A 26,953-nucleotide genomic window follows, 5' to 3' on the forward strand; every position below is an offset into this window, starting at 1 on the left:
ACTGCCTCCACCATGTTTTACAGAGGATGTGGTGTGCTGTGGATCATGAGCTGTTCCAAGCCTCCTCCATTCTTTTTCTTCCCATTATTCTGGTACAATTTGATCTTAGTTTCCTCTGTCTAAATAAATCTTTCTCAGAACTGGGCTGGCTTCTTTAGATGTCTTTTGACAAAGTCTAATCTGCCATTTCTAAATTTTAAGGCTCATTAATGGTTTTCACCTTGTAGTGAACCTTCTGTTTTTTCTCTAATGAAGTGTTCTTTTTATGGTAGACTTAGATACTGAAACACCAACTTACTGGAAAGTGTTTGTCATGTGTCTAGATTGCTTTTGATTACTCATTTGTCTGCTCTAGATCACCTTTCAGGTGCAGCCTTATATACTTCCCCCTGCTGGTATTTCATGCTGGTGATAGTCTCATTTTGATGTCCAGCTATACTGCTGTAGTTTTTAGCCAGTCACTTAAAGACCTGCTAGGGTTTATCTCTCTGCTATTTATGTTCTTTACCATACACCTCTCTTTTGTTTCTTTTTAGGAAGTAGGCGGCATATTTGCTGACACTACGTATTTAATCCTTTATTTTCTTTTTCATGGTTTGCTTTATTCACTATGGGATCTCTTTCTATTTCAGCACAATTTCCCTTCTGTAGGTAATTGTACTCTGCACTGATCTCCGGTTCTTTATGAGGAACGTGAGGGCACTCGACTGACTTCCAGGAAGCATAGGTTTGAGTTGCCTTGTCTAGTCTACGATTTGGGCTACATCAGCTCACGCAATAACCACTAGGGACATTGGGGACAGGACCAATACTTTGTACAGAAACGGCAGGGTCGATTGTAATTTTTAGTGTGTTACCTATTTTCCCGAGTTTCTCACTTGGGTAGATGTTATGAAGAGATTTTTCTTCACCATGGAAAAGATTCTATGATCATCCACCACTGTTGTCTACCATGGACATTCTGGCTGTTTTGAGTTACAAAGCTCACCAGTGCGCTCTTTTTTTGTAGAATGTACCAAATAGTCTATTTTCCAACTCCTAACATTTTTGCTATCTCTCTGATTTCTTCTTTAGTCTTCAACCTAATGATGGTCTGCTTCTCTACTATTAAGAGCTCCTTTGACCATATGTTTCCAGAAGCAAATGCCACACCTAGAGTCAGCTCCAGACCCTTTACCTGCTTAATTGATGATTAATGATTAACAAGGGAATAGCTCATTGAGCCCATTAGAGAGCTTTTAAAATAATTGTCCAATTACTTTTGGTCAATTTTAAAAGAGGCAACTGCATATTAAAGAGTTGCAATTCCTAAACCCTTTCTCCAATTAGGATGGAAATTCCATCAAATTAAAGCTGAGAGTCTGCATGCACTTTAAGCCAATATTGATTATATAACGATATTGTGAATGTGTTTTGCTAAACAGCTAAATACAATAACTTGTGTGACTCACTGTTCAAATATTTCTGGACTTAACTGTATGTATGTATTGTTAATATGTCTCATCTTGAGATTTAAAATGAGTAATGGGCTACAGATGTTATTTAGAATAAAAGGATACTATAGTCCAAAGATGTCCAGCATGAATTTGTAGAGTCCTGGTTTGCTCTTTATAGCACATCCTACAACACTTGGGGCCTGTAAATGAAAAGTATAGCAAGAAAAATACAAAGTGAGTGTTACTAAGTTTTAACAATACTGATTTATAAACTGTACCGAAAATTCTAACTACATGCTAATAATAGAAAGATTCCTGGTTGTTTATCATTGGGTTTGTACAAGATTTTTTTCAGCAACAGTGACACTCTTCTCTATGATCTGTGCCTGTAATTCCCAATGAGTATTAATCCATAAGCAGGTTCTATTTCTTGAAAAATTGAGCAGCCCTTTTATAATCCTATGCAACAACATAAAAGATTCCCCACAACTGACTTTAAAAAATGGTCAATCAGGAATGAGGAAATCCAAATTTATGTAATAACTCCTCATAGAGCGATCACAGAGGGTTGAGACTGATGTCATCTTTTGTATTGTGATTTTAGCTATGCTTAGGAACCAAACATGGCTTATCTGTCGGTGATTACATGGCATCCAACAATGTACGTCTCATTAATATTAGATGTATAGGTAATCCAATATTCCATATTTTCTCCTGGAGCCATACTGTCTGCTCACATTGTACTGCAGTTACCATAGCTGGCTGTAAAGGGTGAGAGGCTCTGGACTGGGGTCTAAGGGGTAAGGTTTCTACTTGTGGAGAGTGCCATACCAGCTCTGGCTTGTCAAGGTAAGGAGGCTTTTTCGCCGTGCAATGCTCCTCTGGGAAATTTAATATGCAAATTGCCTCTTCAGAGAAAAAGAGGACTTGAGCTCTTAAGCGCCACCTGTTGGAAGTAACAATCCTACAAGTCACAATAAACCCTTTAACGAGTCTTGTAATATGACTTAGGATAAAAGCCAAATCAGTATCTCAATTTGCAGACATCTCTGTCACATCCGTCACTGCCATTTTACATAAAGGAATCCACCACTGCCTCCTCAAGACACATGAAGGGGGCACATGAGGGACCTCAAGGATTTTTAATATTTTCTATGACAATCTGTAGCACTCATCTCAGGGCACTGTCCATGACGTGGGAGTTGCCAACATTGCTGAATGGGAACTGCTACGCTTCAAAGGAGACCATGATTTTAGCTGTATAATGCAATGCTGATGTATTGCAGCACGGTGTATACAAAGGCTTTAAAAAGTCTTCAAACCCCTGTACAGATACTGCTTGATGAACACATGAGCTCACGTCAAGCACCGCCCCGATCAAATGCGGGGGTCAGTTCTATACGACAGCTGACACTCTGCAGAAACGCCCACGATCTGTGCTTGCACCGATTATGGGCGTTGAGCCCCTCTGATGCTGCTGTCAATAGTGACAGCGACATCGATGAGAAACGCAGAGGGAGGGAGCTGCCTCTCTGCTCCAATTGCCACAGAGTGATTGCGATTGCATTTGCAATGTGCTGATGGTCTCCATGGTGACCCTGGGCCTAAAGATGGCCACAGATTCCTCCAGGGATGGTGGCCTGTAAGCTCCTGCTCAGAACAGAAGCTGACATGCCTCCTCCCTGCCTGGGAGACGCTGATCTCATGTCCTGCAGTGCAAAAGCAGGAAAAGTTGATGTACCATTAGTAACAAACTAAAAAGTTTTACAAATATTTTTTTTTAAATTCCAAACTAAAGAACAAAAAAAGAAAAAATATTAATCCATTTCTTTGTGCAAAAATAAAAATAAACTAATAAAGTACACATATTACGGTAGGTATCGCCACATCCGGAACAACCCATCCTATGAAACAGTCCTGCTAGTTAACCCCTTCCATGAACACTGTTAAAAAAATAAATAAAAAGTCTGCAAAGAACTACCGTATGCATTTTCATCATACTGTTAAACAGAAAGTAAAATAAAGCGCAATCAAAAAGCCAAATATAAATAAAAGTGGTATCTCTGAAAATGTCATAAAATAAGCTGCCATACAGCTCCATCACCGCAAAAATAAACGATGAGTCAGACACTCTGCCTTATCCTTTCTGAGGTGATTTTTGAGCTGACTCCTCGCATATGAGAAATAAACCTGGGTGTTGATTCAATCTCAGTCGTGGCTTGCCATTTCATTCCAAAGATTTTCCTGATAGCATGTTATTTACTAACTATTTTGTGTTCCATAACTCTATGGTTTAAGGGCATAAAAATGAAAAGTTTGAAAATTGCTAAATTTCTGATATTTTCACAAATAAATGCAAGTCGCATCAAACAAATTTAACCACTATCGTGAAGAATATGTCACAAGAAAACAGTCTCAGAATCACTAGGATCCGTTGAAGCGTTTCAGAGTGACATTGGTCAGAAATGAAAAAAATTGGCCTGTTCAGGAAGGTGAAAACAGGCTTTGGGGTGAAGGGGTTAGTGCCACACAAGATCTGTAGCAATCCATGGAGAAATAAACTGAAATCATTTTGAAGTGAAAAATAAAAAGCAGAAAACTAAAATAATGTGGTTTCATAAGTGTGAATACCTTCTGATAAGGCTACTTTCACACTAGCGTCGGATTCGGCCCATCGCATTGCGTCGGGCCGAGATTCCGACGCTAGCGTTTGATGCGCCGCACAACGGGTGCAGCGGATGCATTTCTCCGGCGCATCCGCTGCCCCATTGCGAGGTGCGGGGAGGTGGGGGCGGTCCGTCGGCAGCAAAAAACGTTACATTCAACGTTTTTTGCTCCCGGCGGTCTGCCACAACACGGCGCAACCGTCGCACGACGGTTGCGACGTATGTCAATACATCGCAATGCGTCGGTAATGTTACTCTATGGGGCAAAAACGCATCCTGCAAACAACTTTGCAGGATGCGTTTTTTCCCCTAAACGACGCATTGCGACATATTAAAAAAAACGCCAGTGTGAAAGTAGCCTAATTGGGGATGTGTTTGTGCTTAGAATTACTTACTAAATTTAAACTCGTGAAAAGCCAACAATGTGTATCACCAAGAGCTCTTTTTCAACAGTTGGAACAAGAGCTTTAGTCAAGATGGAGGGAATTATGAACAGTTTCATATGCCAATATCAATTTTTCATCAAAACTTTGGGCCTCTGCAAAAATGCAGCTGTTGAAGACACTGATTATCAGGACTTAACCCTAAGCATACATCCAAATCAACTAAAGAGTAGCTGCAATAGGAGAAGATAAAGTTTCAGAATGCCCCAGCCAGGACCCAGACCTGAATTCAATTGAAAATCTGTGGGTTGACCTCAAGAGGGCTGTACACAGGAGATGCCCTCGCAATCTGACAGAGTTGGAGAGCTACTGCAAGGAAGAATGGACAAAGATTGCCAATCCTAGATGTGCCATGCTGATAGACTCTTATCCAAAAGACTGAATTTTGTCTTAGCTTCAAATGTTATTTCAATAAAGTATTAATTTAATGATATGTGTACACAGTGTCATTTAGATGCCAGCGCAGACACACACGAACTTTCAAAAGTGAAGCCACTTCATGAAAAAGCTGGCCATAGTTCAAGAGGTGGCTCTGCCACCAGTAGCTTTCACTCTATACGTTCATTAGAGGAAAGAGCATGTCACATCTTTTAACCGCTGTGGAATCCTGACATAAAATGGAATTATGCACACAGCAATGTCATTTTTGGCATTGCTGTGTACTAAATTCATTTCATGAGGCGCCTTTACGGGGCTTCTTCAGGTGAATTATGGGCGAAAACCACCTGAAAAAGACGCACATATATGAATTTTATTTTCGTTCTTTAATTCTCTTTTTCCGCCTGAAAAGATTTCAGTTTATTTTTCAATTGTATTGTTTAGAAATTATAGGTGACAATAAAGGTGGAAAAAGTTCTGAGATGATTCATCTTGATATGATTTTCTTCCATCACAAAAACCTGACATTTGGCCGGGGTGTGTAGACGTTTTATATCAACTGTAGATTAAGTATGGTGGCTCAGTGGTTAGCACTGTTGATTTCCAGCCCTGGGGTCCTGTGTTCAAATCCCGCCAAGGACAAGATCTGCAAGCAGTTTGCATGTTCTCCCCATGTTTTGCGTGGGATTCCTCTGAGTACTCCAGTTTCCTCGCACACTTCAAAGACATATTGATAGGGAATTTAGACTGTGAGCCCCTTTGGTGATTGCTATGATGATATAAAGCGCTGTGGAATATAATAGCGCTATATAAGCAGTGCTTAATAAAAGCAATCACACCATCCCAGAATCAAATTATATAATCCGTAGATGAAAGAAAAAAAATTTTTTAAACTAGAATTGTGTTTTTTTGGTCATAAAAATGAAATAGAATGTCTCAATATGTGTACTCCTAAGTGGCACTAATAAAAAAAATTAAAACGGCGTCTTAAACCAAATTTTTTACTTTCACTTTAGAAATATCTAATGTTTCTTTTTTACACCAATAAAATGATGAAAAAACAACAACATCATAAGTTTGTTATAATCATACAGATCTGGATAATATGGCTATGTGCACATAGTGTGTATCTGATGCATTTTTGCAGTGTTTTTTTCCGTGTGGAACTGGGCCAAAAACGCTATGGAATCCTTATGCAAGCTAATTCTATGACAATCCTGAAGTATTGTGCACATGATCAGTAAATTTCCTTAAGTATTTGCAGTGCAATTCTTCATGCGTTTCTGCAGTGTTTTTCACGCATTGACTTCAATTGAGTCAGTCAAATCCACAGCAGAAACGCAGATATTAAGCTACGTTCACATTAGCACTGTGCGGGGCAGCGTTGGGCGCAGCCGCGGCGACGCATGCATCATGCACCCCTATATTTAACTGATAACAGTGACAACAGGTGCTTCTGATGGGAGATGTAGTCTCATCTGCCAGCACCTGTGCTCACAATTAAAATTAAAAAAGTAAAATTACATACATATTCAAATAAAAAAAAAAAATTATATACTCACCTAACAAAAAATGTGTGATGCCCTCATCTCCTAGAAATAATGTAAAATAATAAGCCAACATATATTCAGGTGTCTGCCGTACTCCAAGTAAGGCCAGGATCACACATACACGAGATACGGCTGAGTCTCGCAGGTGAAAACCCAGCTCTGGTACCGGCACTCTGCAGTGGAGCGAGCAGCTCCATGTATTGCTGTGGCTGCATGCTCTGCTCTGGAGTGCCGGCTTCAGAGCTGGGTTTTCACCTGCGAGACTCGGTCGTATCTCTCGTATTTGTGATCCGGGCCTAATCCAGAGTGTCCCACGGCAATCTCGCATGTAGGTAATCGCTCCTGCAGTGTATCACTGAGTTGCCGTTAGAGTTCACAGGAGTTCATCAGCTCTGATGCTCTCACTTATGGCACCACTGCGTGAGAATTTCCTACGCAGCAGTGGTGCCGAAAGGGAGATCACCATAGCTGATCAGCTGATAAACTCCGGTGAACTCTCTCGTGGCAGCTCAGTGATACATTGCGGGAGCGATTAATATCCTGTCAGTGTATCGCCGGCTGTCTTTGAGAGCAGTCACATTACTGATGTGACTACTCTCAAAGTGATCAGGATGATCATTGGACATTCTGGATTACCTTCTCTACGGATAGGTGAGGAATATTGTGGTTTATTATTTTATTTTTATTGCAGGAGACTTTTGATTCGGTGGACTAGGTGTTTGGTAAGTATCGTTTAATTGACATTATTATCCCCTTTATCCCCAAGGATGGTTTGCATGTTAATGACCAGGCCAATTTTTACAATTCTGACCACTGTCCCTTTATGAGGTTATAACTCTGGAATGCTTCCATGGATCCTGGCAATTCTGACGTTTTCTCATGACATATTGTACTTCATGATAGAGATAAAATTTATTTGATATAACTTGCATTTGTTTGTGAAAAAAATGGAAATTTGACGAACATTTTGAAAATTTTGCAATTTTTTAACTTTGAATTTTCATGCCCTTAAATCACAGAGATATGTCACAAAAAATACTTAATAAGTAATATTTCCCACATGTCTACTTTACATCAGCACAATTTTGGAACCCAAATTTGTTTTATTAGGAGGTAAAAAAGGGTGAAAAGTTAAACAGCGATTTCTCATTTTTACGGCACCATTTTTTGGGGACCACATCACATTTGAAGTCATTTTGAGGGGTCTATATGATAGAAAATAATGAAGTGTGACACCATTCTAAAAACTGCACCCCTCAAGGTTCTCAAAACCACGTTCAAGAAGTTTATTAACCCTTCACGTGCTTCACAGGAATTTTTGAAATGTTTAAAAAGAAATGAACATTTAACTTTTTTCACAAAAAATTTACTTCAGATCCAAGTTTTTTTTATTTTACCAAGGGTAACATGGCAGAGCTCGGAAGGGAAGGAGCATCATTTGACTTTTCAATTCAAAATTGGCTGAAATTGAGATCGGACGCCATGTTGGGTTTGGAGAGACCCTGATGTGCCTAAAAAGTGGAACCCCCCACAAGTGACACCATTTTGGAAATTAGACCCCCTAATGAACTTATCTAGATGTGTGGTGAGCACTTTGAACCCCCAAGTGCTTCACAGAAGTTTATAAGTTTACAACGTAGATCCATAAAAATTAAAAATCATATTTTTTTTCACAAAAAATCTTTTTGCCCCCAATTTTTTATTTTCACAAGGGTAACACGAGAAATTGGACCCCAAAAGCTGTTGTCCAAATTGTCCTGAGTGGACAATTTTGCTGATGGAGCTGTATGGGGGCCCGATTTTTGCGGAACAAGATCACGTTTACAGCGGTACCATGATTTTTTTATATCCTTTTTTTTTGTAAATTCTTTATTTATTGAAAGTAGTAAAGTGACAATCTTACATACAATTGCAAGAAAAAACAATACCAACTCTATTTAATCCGTTGCATATCAGAGAAAGGCCTGTAAACAGTAGCGTAGCTACCAGGGGGGCAGAGGGGGCGGACGCCCCGGGCCCAGTGCTCTGAGGGGGCCCACCCAGAGCTACGCTACTGTTCGGGCCGGCATTAGGGGCCCCTGCCTCCGGTCAATGTTTATCTTTAGTTTCCCCTGCGTTTGTACTGTGTATGTAGCTAAAGTCCATGCACAGTACAAACGCTCACAGGGAGTCAGCAGAGAGAAGGAAGAGAAGGCCTCCAATCAGAGTGCAGGGAGTGAGTCATGTGACCGCTCATCTGCAGTCTGTGGAGGATAGGGGGAAGGGAGGTCACCCACCACTCACCCAATCCTGGCTGAGCGCGCTCTGCTTCAAAGCTCCGGTGCTGCAGAGAAGATCAGCTCCAGCAGCAGCCGCCGGGGACGCAGGGGGACTCACTGCCTACACATGATGTCTGCATCTGACTGGCAGGAGCCGGAGGAGCAGCCCCCAGGACCAGAGGACACTCTCCACCCAGCATGATGAGTATTTTGGCACTTGTCATTTGCTTTTTGATATGTCTGATCTGTTGCCTTAAATACATGCATACAGGCACAGTATATAAAGCAATGAAGGTTCTTAAACTTGTAGGTCTTGTTTATCCTGCAATCTGGACAGACACTGAAAACTGGCATGTGATCGATAAGTGTCTTGGCACATAATTTATTTACTGCTGATTAGCTTATGAGAAGGAGAATGATTATTTTCTTAGGGTATGTGTCCACGTGCAGTAAACACTGCGTGTTTGACGCTGCGCAGAGCCGCAGCGTCAAACCCGCAGCGTCCAGATGTTACAGCATAGTGGAGTTGATTTTATCAAATCCTGTCTCCACTATGCGTGGTAACACGCACCCGGCAGCCCTGCAATTCCAGACATGCTGCGCATCTTTTAAGATCGCAGCATGTCCGTGTACCTTGCTGAGCCGCCACAAGGTATAACACAGGGCCCTATGTGTGGGGTGCGATGATGTCGGATGTGTGCAATGAACACATCCGGCATCATTGCATCACAGAAGAGGGCGGAGTGGGTTTTGCCGCTCCGTCCAAACCACTGGCCATCCTGAAGGTGGACACGTACCCTTAAATTTGCTAGCGGCTGGAATCTTGCAGGACGGCTTTTACATGTGGAAGCCTGTCACCATATAAGGTCCGGCCAGCATCTGTACGCCCTCACATAGTGTTCTTGAATGCTCTCTATGTCCCCAATCCTCTATGCAAGGCACAAAAAAGAGCTTTTATTATACTCACAGATGGCGCGATCTGGGCGTCACTAGTCTTGATCCGGCACCGTCCCTCTTCTTGTGATCGCTGTCCCGCTTTGCGTGGAAGATGCGTCCTACATCATGCATTCAGTGTCCTCTATCGCACTCCCGTGTAGGCGCACTTCTCTTTACCCTGCTGAAGTCAGAGCACAGTATTGTAGTGTGCATGCACCGGCTTTATTTCCAGGTCATCAGCGCCCTTTGGCCTTTCCCAGCACATATGCACTACAGTACTTGACTCTGCTTTCAGCAGCCCAGAGAGAAGTACGCCTGCACAGGAGTGCGCTGGGTAACACTGTGTGGATGACGTAGGACGTGTCATCCAGATGGAGCCGTAATGGAGGATGGCGATCTTAAGTCCAGACCAGCTATGCCTTGGTGAGCGCCGTTGGTGAGTATAATGAGAGGTCATTTTTATACCTTGCAGAGGGGATTGGAGACACATTTACAGCCTTCCTTATAGAGGCTGCCTATGGGAGCTGCATTATACTATATGGGGAATGTATTATACCATATTGAGGACTATCTGGTGTATTTTGCTATATGGATGCTATCTAGAGGGCCATCATTCAGTGTGGAGATTACAGTGACGGGGCCATCATACAGTGTTGGAGCCAGTTTGGGGGATATTAAGGGGTCAGTATATACAGTGAGGGGGCATCATACTGTGCATAGGGGAGCTGTACAAGGGGGGAGACTCGGGACTTTATTAAATGTAAAGTGGGCACTTATTCTTATAAGGGAACTCAATTTACTGTGACTATCAAAGAGTTACACACAGAGCATTATTACTTTCTAGGGGACAAAATGTGGGCACTGTTTTCTAGGGCACTTGCACCCGTCATTACTATATTATAGAGGGGTGCTTTAGAATTTAGAGGGTACAGAGAACCACACAGCAGTAATAGGGACACATACGGCAGCAGCGGCTCAGTATTGGGGTATCAGGTGCAGTAATAGGGACACATACGGCAGCAGCGGCTCAGTATTGGGGTATCAGGTGCAGTAATGGGGACACATACGGCAGCAGCGGCTCAGTATTGGGGTATATGGGGCAGTAATAGGGACACATACGGCAGCAGCGGCTCAGTATTGGGGTATCAGGTGCAGTAATAGGGACACATACGGCAGCAGCGGCTCAGTATTGGGGTATCAGGTGTAGTAATAGGGACACATACGGCAGCAACGGCTCAGTATTGGAGTATCAGGTGCAGTAATAGGGACACATACGGCAGCAGTGGCTCAGTATTGGGGTATCAGGTGCAGTAATAGGGTCACATACGGCAGCAGTGGCTCAGTATTGGGGTATCAGGTGCAGTAATAGGGACACATACGGCAGCAGCGGCTCAGTATTGGGGTATCAGGTGCAGTAATGGGGACACATACGGCAGCAGTGGCTCAGTATTGGGGTATCAGGTGCAGTAATAGGGACACATACGGCAGCAGCGGCTCAGTATTGGGGTATCAGGGGCAGTAATAGGGACACATACAGCAGCAGTGGGTCAGTATTGGGGTATCAGGAGCAGTAATAGGGACACATACGGCAGCAGCGGCTCAGTATTGGGGTATCAGCAGGATGAGGAGTTTGTGCAGGTTGGGAATAGATGGTGATTGGGCTGAAATGTGAGAAGTGAAACGTGTCTTTGTTGTATTCTCTGCAGATGAGTTGTAGCTGGAAGAATTTGTCATGTCGGTCTGGGCCAGATGGAAAAGACGGGAAAAATGAACAATTCTATCAGAAAGAACATCAGAGGTAAGTCATTATCTGTAACTGTGCAGTGATCTGTTATATGTTCTTTAGGACTGGTATCTACCACTAACCATATGGCGGTAATATCAGTGTTGGTCTTTATATAGAGATTATCTTCAGTAACAGTGCTGTCATCTGCTGAAGTTCTCCTCTACTATTAGGGCGCATCACCGAATTGTAATGAAGGATACCTGGTTAGGGGCCCACTCAGAAGCTTCGCCCCCCCTGGACCAAAACCCTAGCTACGCCTCTGCCTGTAAAGGAAAGAGAGGGGAGGGGGGGAGGCAACATATATGGTTGAGGGGCAAAGCAGGAAGAGGACAAATTAACCTAATAAAAACTATGTACACAAAGGGTGTGAGCACCTAACCTCTACATGAACTAAAGCACATTGAAGTGAGTAACAAACGGGAACATTATATTTATAATGAGGGCAACGTCGGGGGGACCATTCAAGAGATACCTATAGAGGCCTGAGATTCCTGATATTTTTTCCAAGGTTCCCAAGTTGCTTGATAGGAATCATGACAGAAGACTTCCCAGCTCGACAATTCCTCTAAGCGAGAGATTTGATTCACCTTTGCCGTTCTCTCTGTCAAAGTAGGGGAAGCCTCCTCCCTCCAATACAACACTAACATATGTTTTGCAGCACGCAATAATAATGGGAGCAGACCATGTTTTTTGGGTGTAAAATTTCGAGACGGACAATGGAGGAGTATCTCCTGTGCCTCCAGATTATGTTTTATCAAGTGCAGCTTTCTAAGAACGGATTCTACACTCCCCCAGAAGGATCTAATTTTTGGAAATTCCCAAAATATGTGAGTGTGGTGACCAGTCGAGTTCAGACATCTCCAGCAAACATCACTGTCCGCTAGAACCACGTTGGGAAAGCTTAGCTGGGGTCATGTGCAATCTGGTCAGGACTTTGTATGAGTTCTCCTGTAGGATAATGCATCTAGAAAAGCCTCTAGCTTGTGATAAAATTTTGGAAACCTGTTAATCTGAAAAAGAGATTTTGAGTTCCATCTCCCAAGAGTGGATAAATGAGGGTTTGAAATGTAGGGCCGGTGTGATGAGGTGGGAGTAGAGACGAGATATAATTTTGACTCTCGGAAGAGGGAATTTGGTTAGGATGTCAAGCCAAGACCAACTAGGTCTGGCTGGGTACTTCTGCTTGAAACATGTGATTGTGCACCTAATATGTTGACATTGGAGGAAATTTTTTGGTTGGGATGATGCGTTTGCCGGCCATCTACCCAGCTGTAGGGTGTTATTGATGTAGAAACTATTCAAATCTTCCCTCGGCAGACCCACCCACAGGTTATAAGGGTCTCTAAAATCTGGGGATAACAAAAATGGTATGGCACAAATAGGCGTCATTACTGATGGGAAAGTGTCGGGTGGGAGCTCTTCTAACAGTAACCTTTTGATTCGCAATGTCATCAGTGTTACCTCATCTAACCTAAGAGTGGCAGGTGGACTAGCTCTAGACCAGAGGAAGGGCAAGCCTCTAGGGCCCTATATCCTTCTTTTTGATCACGTGTTATTCCACTTTTTGTTCGGCAGTATGATGATAAATCATTGTTTTTTGCCTAGTTTTTTTTCATGGTGTTCACTAAAGGGGTTAATTAGTGGGACAGTTTTATAGGTTGGATCATTACGGATGCGGCGATACCAAACATACCATATGTGTAATTTTATTGTTTTAGATTTTTACAATTATTTAAAAAAAAGTGTTTTACATTACTCTAACTTTTACACTTTGTCCCACTATGGGACAATCATTTTTTGCAGGCTGATCGCTTCTATTGTAATGTCTTTTCAGAAATATATACATAGTTTATTTTGTACCATATGGAAAAACAGACAGTGGAATATGCAGTGTAAGTAACTAGTCTGGCACAAATTTTGGTTTTCACTTTTTGCTGCTTCACTGATTTTAGAATCTCTAGGGCTCATCTCCACTTGTGAGAAAAACGGACGAGTGCAATCCGATAAAAAATCGGATTGCACTCGGACCATGCGAGTGCTGTCCGATTTTTACGCACCCGCGTCCTTAGAAAAGCCGGCAATTCAGCGTAGAGTACAGTAAAATCACACTGACAGGTTAGATTAGAGTAGATATATACACATAGAATAGGTATATATACATATATATATGTCAGGGAGACACATATATATATATATATATATATATTTAATGCAGCGTGAGATAGCTTTAAAGCTGGTAATTCAATTACCGGCTTTTGCTTTCTCCTTCACAAACCCGACATGATATGCCTGGGAGCTTTCTAGGAAAGTTACCACGATCTATGAACAGCCAGCAGAGGGCGCCTCACCGCAAATGCAGGTAAATATAGGTCATTGACCTACTTTACCTTCATTCCCCGGGGTTTTGCAGCGAGGAGTAGCGCTGCATTAGCAGAACTCCTGGCTGCAAAATATTTTAACCCCTTCAGAAGGATTTACATCGTTGGACTTTACAGATCCTCGGAAGGTATGTATATTGTTGGTTTATGTTTTTTTATTTACAGATCGAGGGTCTTCAGTGATTGGATTGGGCGTTAAATAAAATATTACAACAACCTTTGTTTTTATTTCATTAAAATAATTTTTAATAATGTGTTTGGGTAATTTTTTAACCCTTTACTAGTATTGGATTAATAATGGATAGGTGTCATAATTGACGCCTCTCCATTATTAATTAGGCTTAATGTCACCTTACAATAGCAAGGTGGCATTAACCCTTCATTACCCCATATCCCACCGCTACACGGGAATGGGAAGAGAGTGGCCAAGTGCCAGAATAGGCGCATCTTCCAGATGTGCCTTTTCTGGGGTGGCTGGGGGCAGGTATTTTTAGCCGGGGGGGGCCAATAACCGTGGACCCTCTCCAGGCTATTAATATCTGCCCTCAGTCACTGGCTTTACTACTCTGGCGGAGAAAATTGCGCGGGAGCCCACGCCAATTTTTTCCGCCATTTAACCCCTTATTTTACTAGCTAGAATGGCCAAATTTTGCATATACACACTACTGACATTAGTAGTGTGGAATATGCAAAAAAAATGCTGATATGAGATGGTTTACTGTATGTAAACCAGGTCTCATATCATGTCGGGTTTGTGAAAGAGAAAGCAAAAGCCGGTAATTGAATTACCAGCTTTAAAGCTATCTCACGCTGCATTAAATATAAATAAATATATATATATATATATATATATATATATATATATGTGTCTCCCTGACATATATATACAGGTCCTTCTCAAAAAATTAGCATATAGTGTTAAATTTCATTATTTACCATAATGTAATGATTACAATTAAACTTTCATATATTATAGATTCATTATCCACCAACTGAAATTTGTCAGGTCTTTTATTGTTTTAATACTGATGATTTTGGCATACAACTCCTGATAACCCAAAAAACCTGTCTCAATAAATTAGCATATCAAGAAAAGGTTCTCTAAACGACCTATTACCCTAATCTTCTGAATCAACTAATTAACTCTAAACACATGCAAAAGATACCTGAGGCTTTTATAAACTCCCTGCCTGGTTCATTACTCAAAACCCCCATCATGGGTAAGGGTACCGTCACACTATAACATTTCGATCGCTACGACGGTACGATTCGTGACGTTCCAGTGATATCGTTACGATATCGCTGTGTCTGACACGCAGCAGCGATCAGGGATCCTGCTGAGAATCGTACGTCGTAGCAGATCGTTTAGAACTTTCTTTCATCGCTGGATCTCCCGCTGTCATCGCTAGATCGGTGTGTGTGACACCGATCTAGCGATGCGATGCGTTCGCTTGTAACCAGGGTAAACATCGGGTAACTAAGCGCAGGACCGCGCTTAGTTACCCGATGTTTACCCTGGTTACAAGCGTTAAACTAAAAAAAAACAAACAGCACATACTTACATTCTGGTGTCCGTCAGGTCCCTTGCAGTCTGCTTCCAGCACTGTGACTGCCGGCCGTAAAGTGAAAGCAGAGCACAGCGGCTGTGCTTTCACTTTCACTTTACGGCCGGCAGTCACTGAGTGCGGGAAGCAGAGACTGCAAGGGACCTGACGGACACCAGAATGTAAGTATGTGCTGTTTGTTTTTTTTTAGTTTAACGCTTGTAACCAGGGTAAACATCGGGTAACTAAGCGCGGTCCTGCGCTTAGTTACCCGATGTTTACCCTGGTTACCCAGGGACCTCGGCATCTTGGTCGCTGGAGAGCGGTCTGTGTGACAGCTCCCCAGCGACCACACTACGATTTACCTACGATCACGGCCAGGTCATATCGCTGGTCGTGATCGTAGGTAAATCGTATAGTGTGACGGTACCCTAAGACTAGCGACCTGACAGATGTCAAGAAGGCCATCATTGACACCCTCAAGCAAGAGGGTAAGACCCAGAAAGAAATTTCTCAACAAATAGGCTGTTCCCAGAGTGCTGTATCAAGGCACCTCAATGGTAAGTCTGTTGGAGGGAAACAATGTGGCAGAAAACGCTGTACAACGAGAAGAGGAGACCGGACCCTGAGGAAGATTGTGGAGAAGGACCGATTCCAGACCTTGGGGAACCTGAGGAAGCAGTGGACTGAGTCTGGTGTGGAAACATCCAGAGCCACCATGCACAGGCATGTGCAGGAAATGGGCTACAGGTGCCGCATTCCCCAGGTAAAGCCACTTTTGAACCATAAACAGCGGCAGAGGCGCCTGACCTGGGCTACAGAGAAGCAGCACTGGACTGTTGCTAAGTGGTCCCAAGTACTTTTTTCTGATGAAAGCAAATTTTGCATGTCATTCGGAAATCAAGGTGCCAGAGTCTGGAGGAAGACTGGGGAGAAGGAAATGCCAAAATGCCTGAAGTCCAGTGTCAAGTACCCACAGTCAGTGATGGTGTGGGGTGCCATGTCAGCTGCTGGTGTTGGTCCACTGTGTTTCATCAAGGGCAGGGTCAATGCAGCTAGCTATCAGGAGATTTTGGAGCACTTCATGCTTCCATCGGCTGAAATGCTTTATGGAGATGAAGATTTCATTTTTCAGCACGACCTGGCACCTGCTCACAGTGCCAAAACCACTGGTAAATGGTTTACTGACCATGGTATTACTGTGCTCAATTGGCCTGCCAACTCTCCTGACCTGAACCCCATAGAGAATCTGTGGGATATTGTGAAGAGAAAGTTGAGAGACGCAAGACCCAACACTCTGGATGAGCTTAAGGCCGCTATTGAAGCATCCTGGGCCTCCATAACATCTCAGCAGTGTCACAGGCTGATTGCCTCCATGCCACGCCGCATTGAAGCAGTCATTTCTGCCAAAGGATTCCCGACCAAGTATTGAGTGCATAACTGAACATTATTATTTGATGGTTTTTTTGTTTGTTATTAAAAAACACTTTTATTTGATTGGATGGGTGAAATATGCTAATTTATTGAGACAGGTTTTTTGGGTTATCAGGAGTTGTATGCCAAAATCATCAGTATTAAAACAATAAAAGACCTGACAAATTTCAGTTGGTGGATAATGAATCTATAATATATGAAAGTTTAATTGTAATCATTACATTATGGTAAATAATGAAATTTAACACTATATGCTAATTTTTTGAGAAGGACCTGTATATGTATATATACCTATTCTATGTGTATATATCTACTCTAACCTGTCAGTGTGATTTTACTGTACTCTGCGCTGAATTGCCGGCTTTTCTAAGGACAGGGGTGCGTAAAAATCGGACAGCAATACGGATGTCATACGGATGTTGCGATAAAAAACTCGCATGACACTCGCATGACACTCGCATGGCACTCGCATGGCACTCACAGACGTTACATCAGTTTTTTCGGTCCGTAAATCGGACCATTTTTTTCTCACACAAGTGGAGATGAGCCCTTAATCAGACATTTCTATGGTTACTGAAGTACAAATATAAGCATTTTGTAAGTTTTTAAACTTTTGTCGAAGATACTGTTCTGAATTCACCCTGGCATTCTGTATATCAGCTTCTGGGTAAAATCCTGACTGGTGCCTAATCAGCGCCTGGAGTTTATCACAAGTTAGGCTCCTTCACAGGATCATATTTTCAGGTTTAGTGCTTCCCGTGGAAACAATAGACAGCGTTCAGACCAATGTTATTCACTGGGGAAATGCAGATGAGTGATTTTTTTTTTCACTGACTGAATCTGCATGTGAAAAAAATGTCAGCATGCACTAGTTTCTTAAATAAATCGGATGAAACTCAGTTATTCAAGTCTATGGATATGAAAATAAATTCAGAAGCCATGCTGAGCCACAGTATATCTTTCATTTTATTGGATATATTGCAATTCTGTATGCCGATAAAACAAAAACCTAAAAGACTATGGCAAAATTGTGCTTTTTTGCAATTTTTCCGCATTTTGTTTTCAGTTTTCCAGTACATTGCATGGTATAATGTATGTTGTCATGTAACAGCACAACTCGTCTTATGAAAAATAAGCTCTCGGATAAGGCTATATCGATGGAAGAATGGGAGAAAAAACTAAAGTGCAAAAATGGAAAATCACCATGTCGGATAGGGCGTAAGGTCCAAATTCTGCGCTGTTTAACCCCTTAGGAAAACTAAAAGATGAAATCTCTATGTCCCTTTTTTCCCCTTTCTCTTTTCCAAGAGCCATAAGTTTTTAACATCTCCATCCACATAGCCTTATGAGAACTTGTGTTTTGACGGATGGTTTCTACTTTTGAATTACACAATTTATATTACCATATAATGTCCTGAAAAATGGAAACAAAAACTCCAACTTATTACTTTGAATATTACTCCACTTCCGGGACTTGATCTACTAATGATGAGCGAGTGCGCTCGTTACTCGAGTTTTCCGAGCATGCTCAGGTCTTCTCTGAGTGTCTTGGGCATGCTTGTGGATTATGTTTGTGTTCCTGCATGATTTGTGGCTGCTAGTCAGCCTGAATACATGTGGGAATTCCCTAAGGCCGGTTTCACACGTCAGTGGCTCCGGTACGTGAGGTGACAGTTTCCTCACGTACCAGAGACACTGACTCACATAGACACATTGAAATCAATGTGTCTCTGCACATGTCAGCGTGTTTTCACGGACCGTGTGTCCGTGTGCAAAACATGGAGACATGTCAGTGTTCGTGGGAGCGCACGGATTACACGGAACCATTAAAGTCAAAGTCAAGATATGAAAAATCCTTTTTTTTTTTTTTTCTTGTTTTAAATAAAGATCCATGTCCCCACCCCCCTCACACCTCCTGTGCGCCCGCCCGCTGGTAATAAAATACTCACCCGGCTCCCTCGCAGCGTCCTCTCAGCGCCAGCTTCTCCTGTATGAGCGGCCACGTGGTGCCGCCGATTACAGTCATGAATATGCAGCTCCACCTCCCATAGGGTTGGAGCCGCATATTCATGACTGTAGTGAACGTTGCTGGAGAGAAGATATGAATGGCGGCTTCAGCACCAGATGCAGGGGACAGCGCTTATCTCTAGCGCTGTCTCCTGCACGCTCCATGTGGTACCCAGTCGGCCCACGAGCGGCACACGTGTGCCGCACGTGTGCCACACGGATGGCCTACGTGAGCTCACGGACACGGATAACTCTGGTACCGATTTTTCGGTACCGGAATTATCTGGACGTGTGAGACTGGCCTTACAAACAGGCAATCCCTGCATGTATTCAGGCTGTCTAACATCTGAAAATCATGCAGCTGTGAGACATAAACATAATTTACGAGCATGCCCCAGATACTTAGAGAACACCCGAGCATGCTCAGAAAACTCAAGTAACGAGCGCACGCGCTCATCACTAATCACTACCAAAGTATTGCTGTATATAACACAAATCATGGTCTCCTATGAACACTCTAGAAATAATTTGGCAGTCATAAGAAAACCTTCATGACAGGCACAAGAAGTCTTCAGCAGACCTGTGGATGTCATGGCAACTCATAGGCACCCCGCTACTGCCTCAAGGGGACACCGATGAGAGGTTAAGAATAGTGATGAGCGAGTGTACTCATTGCTCGGGTTTTCCAGAGCATGCTCGGGTGACCTCCAAGTATTTATGACTTCTCGGAGATTTAGTTTTCATCACGGCAGCTGAATGATTTACAGCTACTAGACAGCTTGATTACATGTGGGGATTCCCTAGCAACCAGGCAACCCCCACATGTACTTAGCCTGGCTAATAGCTGTAAATCATTCAGCTGCCGTGATGAAAACTAAATCTCCGAGCAGTCATAAATACTCGGAGGTCACCCGGGCGTGCTCTGGAAAACCCAAGAAACGAGTACTTTCGCTCATCACTAGTTAAGAACTATGTGCCACAAGACATAAAGCCACAGGGACTCGAACATATTATTCAAGTACATCGAAGATACTGGGATAGCACCCAAGCATGCTCAGGTAACACTTTATTCGAGCACATTGGCTCATCACCAGCTGCTATTAATGTCAGATATGTACCAGAGCTACCTCAATCACTTCAATTACGTATTTTGAGCCATAATATAGGTAAAAAGACCTATGTAAGGATATGGGGTGGAGGAGAATATGTTATGATAATATGGACATATATAATGGAAGCTTAATTTGTAGTCCAGAGAAAACAAGAATATTTACTAAGCAATTTTCGGCGTATTGATTCACTCATAAATCAGTGTGATTGTTACTAATCCATAGTGAATGAATTGCATTTCACTTTTAGTGAGGAGTCTGTAAAGCTTTTATTGCTTGTTGAGTTTCAGAGGCCAAAATGATCTTCGACTGCACAGAGGTAAGATATTAACAGCTTGTCATTTCTGTTTTACTATAGATTCACAGCAAAATATACCAAATCTGATCTTCAGTACTTACAATGACCGTGCCCCTGGCGATTTCAGTGTCTTCTATTAGGACCCTTTCTACTGTGTCAGAGGTGTTTGCGTTGACACAGAGACAGATGGCGAGGACGCACAGCGCTGCTTTATGATCCATCGTGCTCGATGTCACTAAGTAAAAGAAAACTAGAAGTTTCACCACAGGTTACCATGCACTGACTATTATGGAAGCAGGGGTGTTTCTTTATGTGATGTCATTAAGCTAGGCAGGTGCTCCACAATCAGATTTTCTCACATGGAATAAGACTCACTGTCAAGGTCTATTTAAATTCATTATCTTAGTTAAATATTACAAAAATGTATGAAGTTTCTCCAAATTGCAAAATAGTAACAAATAGGTTTACTTTATATAAAGTTTTTACCATGTTATTCTCAAGTAGGCTACATAGTAACATAGTTAGTAAGGCCAAAAAAAGACATTTGTCCATCCAGTTCAGCCTATATTCCATCATAATAAATCCCCAGATCTACGTCCTTCTACAGAACCTAATAATTGTATGATACAATATTGTTCTGCTCCAGGAAGACATCCAGGCCTCTCTTGAACCCCTCGACTGAGTTTGCCATCACCACCTCCTCAGGCAAGCAATTCCAGATTCTCACTGCCCTAACAGTAAAGAATCCTCTTCTATGTTGGTGGAAAAACCTTCTCTCCTCCAGACGCAAAGAATGCCCCCTTGTGCCCGTCACCTTCCTTGGTATAAACAGATCCTCAGCGAGATATTTGTATTGTCCCCTTATATACTTATACATGGTTATTAGATCGCCCCTCAGTCGTCTTTTTTCTAGACTAAATAATCCTAATTTCGCTAATCTATCTGGGTATTGTAGTTCTCCCATCCCCTTTATTAATTTTGTTGCCCTCCTTTGTACTCTCTCTAGTTCCATTATATCCTTCCTGAGCACCGGTGCCCAAAACTGGACACAGTACTCCATGTGCGGTCTAACTAGGGATTTGTACAGAGGCAGTATAATGCTCTCATCATGTGTATCCAGACCTCTTTTAATGCACCCCATGATCCTGTTTGCCTTGGCAGCTGCTGCCTGGCACTGGCTGCTCCAGGTAAGTTTATCATTAACTAGGCTAGTTATTACTTAATTCAGCTCTTAAATGGAATCTGCCATCAGGTTTTTGCCACCCCATATGAGAGCAGCATGGCAGAGACACTGATTCCAGGGATGTGTCACTTACTGAACTGCTTGCTGTTGTTTTGATAAAATCCATTTTTTCTGCTGCAGATCTAGAAGTTCTCTGAATACTTAGTTCTGCCCACACCACTGATTTTAGCTTTCTGTGTGCACTGTGCATAGACAGAAAGCTGCCAATGAATGGTGGGTTTGGGTTTATACAGAGCTCATAAATATAGCAGCAGCATGCAGAGGCGTATCTAGGGTTTCTGGCACCCGGGGCAAGAATTCATTTTGGCGCAGACTTCTGAATTCTCACAACGAATGCACTGGACACTTTTAGGATTCTCCCTTGCCGGTGGACGGTCATGTCAGTACAAGCATGTGATTTGTATAATTCTGAACACATTCCGACTAGACGTGCCCGGCCTCGCTCAGTTCATTTTCATTGACGGAGGCCACACATGTCTAGTCAGCACGTGACCACATGTATGTAAATTGCCAGCACGAGAGAATCCTGACAGCGTGCAATGAGCACTGTGAGAACTCAGAAGTTTGCAGTCACGAAGAATGACTGCAGACACATTACAAACCTGGACATCCCCTTTAATGCTCCTAACATAAATAAAAACATGAGAGTTAGTCAGTATCACAATTAACATTTACATCCAGGTACCTTATAGATGATGTCGTCTCTGGAGTCGTTCTTCTTTTCTTCATCTTCACGATGCCCTTAAAGATACAAGTGTCATTATAATGCTCCTGAATGAAAAATTGCCCCTTACTATATTGTCTTCACAAAATATGACCCCCACACTGTCCCTCTTATGGTACATACTCTTCACACTGACCTCTCCTTTCCATACCGGTCCCCTCTTCACACTGTCCTCTCACACTGTGTCCCCCATATAGGGCCCAGTATTTATACTGTACTCTCTCATCACACTCCCCCTCCTTGGTATACTGTCCCCTCCTGGCTGTGCCCTTACACTGCCCCCATGCTACGAACCCACTACTCAGTTTCTATTCTGTGCCCCATCACCCCCTTTGCTGTTCATTTTGTGTCCTCAAATCTCCCATCTCCACTCCAATTCAACCCCACACAATAAATCCCCCCATTACCCACACAGCCCCTCATCACCCCCATCTCCTGATCCCCCACACAGCCCCTCATCAACCCCATCTCCCCCTCATCACCCCTACACAGTCCCTCATCATCCTCCCATTCCCCACAGGCCCTCATCATTCCCCAAAAAGGCCCTCATCACCCCGCTTCTCCACAGAGCCCCTCATCATCCCCCCATTCCCCACAGGCCCTCATTATCACCCACACAGCCTCTCATCCCCCATTCCCCACACAGCCCATCACCCCCATACAGCCCCTCATCACCCCCCTTCTCCCCCAAAGCCCCTCATCACCCCCCTTCTCCCACACAGCCCCTCATCATTCCTTCTTTTTCCACACTGCCCCTCATCATGCTCCATTCCCCACACAGCCCCTCATCATCCACTACACAGCCCATCATCATTCCCCACACAGCTTCTCATCATCCACTACACAGCCCCTCATCATTATCCCTCCATTCCCCACAGCGTCTCATCATCCACTACACAGCCCCTCATCATTATCCCTCCATTCCCCACAGCGTCTCATCATCCACTACACAGCCCCTCATCATTATCCCTCCATTCCCCACAGCGTCTCATCATCCACTACACAGCCCCTCATCATTATCCCTCCATTCCCCAGACAGCTTCTCATCATCCACTACACAGCCCCTCATCATTATCCCTCCATTCCCCACAGCCTCTCATCATCCACTACACAGCCCCTCATCATTATCCCTCCATTCCCCAGACAGCTTCTCATCATCCACTACACAGCCCCTCATCATTATCCCTCCATTCCCCAGACAGCTTCTCATCATCCACTACACAGCCCCTCATCATTATCCCTCCATTCCCCACAGCCTCTCATCATCCACTACACAGCCCCTCATCATTATCCCTCCATTCCCCACAGCGTCTCATCATCCACTACACAGCCCCTTATCATTATCCCTCCATTCCCCAGACAGCTTCTCATCATCCACTACACAGCCCCTCATCATTATCCCTCCAATCCCCACAGCGTCTCATCATCCACTACACAGCCCCTTATCATTATCCCTCCATTCCCCAGACAGCTTCTCATCATCCACTACACAGCCCCTCATCATTATCCCTCCATTCCCCACAGCCTCTCATCATCCACTACACAGCCCCTCATCATTATCCCTCCATTCCCCACAGCGTCTCATCATCCACTACACAGCCCCTTATCATTATCCCTCCATTCCCCAGACAGCTTCTCATCATCCACTACACAGCCCCTCATCATTATCCCTCCAATCCCCACAGCTTCTCATCATCCACTACACAGCCCCTCATCATTATCCCTCCAATCCCCACAGCTTCTCATCATCCACTACACAGCCCCTCATCATTATCCCTCCATTCCCCACAGCGTCTCATCATCCACTACACAGCCCCTCATCATTATCCCTCCAATCCCCACAGCTTCTCATCATCCACTACACAGCCCCTCATCATTATCCCTCCATTCCCCACAGCGTCTCATCATCCACTACACAGCCCCTCATCATTATCCCTCCATTCCCCACAGCGTCTCATCATCCACTACACAGCCCCTCATCATTATCCCTCCAATCCCCACAGCTTCTCATCATCCACTACACAGCCCCTCATCATTATCCCTCCAATCCCCACAGCTTCTCATCATCCACTACACAGCCCCTCATCATTATCCCTCCAATCCCCACACACCTCGGTAATCTCCTCACATGGCTGCATGCTGCAGACCCTCAGTCCTCCTCACACGACTCCAGCAGCTTCCTGGTTCCTGCTATCTGTCTTCACTGGACTGAAGGAGGCCCCGCCCCTTCCGGTGACATCTTACCTCCCAAAATCAGCTCCATTCTAGACAGGCACTGCAGTCAGATGTTCAATTGTACTCATGTCCGTAAGATACGAGTACAATTGAACACTGGGAGCCGCGCGCTGCAGCGTCTCTGTGCCGGATGTCAGCTTGACAGTCCGACACAGAGAACAGCTGACTCCGAGTGCAGGGGCGGCAGAATGCAGCTGCCAGGGGAGACATTTGGCGGCCCAACTGCGCCCCCCTGCCAGCTGCGCCCGGGGCACATTCCCCGGCTGCCCCCCCCTAGATACGCCACTGGCAGCATGTTTATTTAACCCCTTCATGACCCAGCCTATTTTGACCTTAATGACCTGGCAATTTTTTGCAATTCTGACCAGTGTCCTTTTATGAGGTAATAACTCAGGAACGCTTCAACGGATCCTAGCGATTCTGAGAATGTTTTTTTTCATGACATATTGGGCTTCATGTTAGTGGTAAATTTAGGTCGATAGTCTTTGCGTTTATTTGTGAAAAAAATGGAAATTTGGCAAAAATTTTGAAAATTTCGCAATTTTCAAATTTTGAATTTTGATTCTGTTAAACCAGAGAGTTACGTATGTGACACAAAATAGTTAATAAATAACATTACCCACATGTCTACCTTACATCAGCACAATTTTGGAAACATTTTTTTTTTTGCTAGGAAGTTATAAGGGTTAAAATTTGACCAGCGATTTCCCATTTTTACAACAAAATTTACAAAACCATTTTTTTAGGGACCACCTCACATTTGAAGTCAGTTTGAGGGGTCTATATGGCTGAAAATACCCAAAAGTGACACCATTCTAAAAACTGCACCCCTCAAGGTACTCAAAAACCACATTCAAGAAGTTTATTAACCCTTCAGGTGCTTCACAGCGGCAGAAACAACATGGAAGGAAAAAATGAACATTTAACTTTTTAGTCACAAAAATGATCTTTTAGCAACAATTTTTTTTATTTTCCCATGGGTAAAAGAAGAAACTGGACCCTGAAAGTTGCTGCACCCCATTTTGGAAACTAGACCCCCAAGGAACTGTGAACTCCCAAGTGCGTCACAGAATTTCATAATGCAGAGCCGTGAAAATAAAAAATATTTTTTTTCCCACAAAAATAATTTTTTAACCGCATTTTTTCATTTTCCTAAGGGTAACAGGAGAAATTAGACCCCCAAAGTTGTTGTGCAATTTTTTCTGAGAAAGCTTATGCCCCATATGTTTGGGTAAATCACTCTTTGGGCGCACATTGGGGCTCGGAAGGGAGGGAGCACCATTTGACTTTTTGAACGCAAGATTGGCTGGAATCAATGGTGGCGCCATGTCGCGTTTGGAGACCCCTGATGTGCCTAAACAGTGAAAACCCCTCAATTCTAACTCCAACACTAATCCCAACACACCCTTAACCCTAATCCCAACTCTAACCATAACCCTAATCACAACCCTAACCCCAACACACCCCTAACCCCAACACACCCCTAACCCTAATCACAACCCTAACCATAACCCTAGCCACAAGCCTAACCCAAACACACCCCTAACCCTAATCTTAACCCTATTTCCAACCCTAACTCTAATTCCAACCCTAACCATAAGGCTATGTGAACACGTTGCAGATTCGTGTGCGGATTTTAAAAATCCGCAGGTAAAACGCAGTGCGTTTTACCTGCGGATTTACAACGGATTTCCAGTGTTTTTTGTGCGGATTTCACCTGGGGATTCCTAGTGAGAAACAGGTGTAAAACGCTGTGGAATCCGTACAAAGAATTTGACATGCTGTGGAAAATACAATGCAGCGTCTCCGCGCGGTATTTTCCGCACCATGGGCACAACGGATTTGGTTTTCCATAGGTTTACATGGTACTGTAAAAGTGATGGAAAACTGCTACGAATCTGCAGCGGCCAATCCGCACCATGTGCACATACCCTAATTCTAACCCTAATTCTAACCCTAAGCCTAATTCTAACCCCAACCCTAATTGCAAACCTAACCCTAATTCTAACCCTATCCCTAATTGAAACCCTAACCCTAATTCTAACCCTAACCCTAATTGCAACCCTAATTCTAACCCTAATTGCAACCCTAATTGCAACCCTAACCCTAATTGCAACCCTAACCCTAATTCTAACCCTAATTGCAACCCTAACCCTAACCCTAATTGCAAACCTAACCCTAGTGGCAAAATAAAAGTAAATACATTTTCTTTATTTTATAATTTTCCCTACCTATGGGGGTGATAAAGGGGGGGTTATTCACTATTTTTTATTTTGATCACTGTGATAGGATGCATCAAAAGTGATCAAAATGAATGAACAAATCTGCCGGCGCACTGAGCATGCGCCCGCCATTTTGGAAGATGGCGGCGCCCATCCTAGCAGACGGATGGACAATGGGAGGGACCCCAGGACCCCTGAGGTAAGGGGGGTGGGATCGGACAGTGGGGGGCGCCGGACAGGATGGAGGGGAGAGGTGGGCAGCAGAGGACAGAACAGAGGGGAGGAAAGACTGACGGCGGCTGCAAA

At 43.4% G+C, this 26,953-nt stretch overlaps 1 protein-coding gene across 1 annotated transcript in view; it reads right to left on the minus strand.

Moving 5' to 3' along the window:
• The window catches only part of LOC138657697 (selenoprotein M-like), a 40,189-nt gene extending 15,655 nt beyond the window's left edge, over positions 1–24,534 (minus strand). The window contains exons 1-3 of the mRNA XM_069745396.1: positions 24,302–24,534; positions 20,325–20,458; positions 1,560–1,636 (exon numbers count right to left, since the gene is read on the minus strand). Of these exons, the coding sequence (XP_069601497.1) occupies positions 1,560–1,636; positions 20,325–20,444 (197 nt within the window). The 5' untranslated portion in view covers positions 20,445–20,458; positions 24,302–24,534. The remainder of the gene's footprint in view (positions 1–1,559; positions 1,637–20,324; positions 20,459–24,301) is intronic.
• Between the last annotated feature and the right edge of the window lie 2,419 nt (positions 24,535–26,953).

This window comes from Ranitomeya imitator, chromosome 1, assembly GCF_032444005.1.
Source record: "Ranitomeya imitator isolate aRanImi1 chromosome 1, aRanImi1.pri, whole genome shotgun sequence".
NCBI classification, from domain to species: Eukaryota; Metazoa; Chordata; class Amphibia; order Anura; family Dendrobatidae; genus Ranitomeya; species Ranitomeya imitator.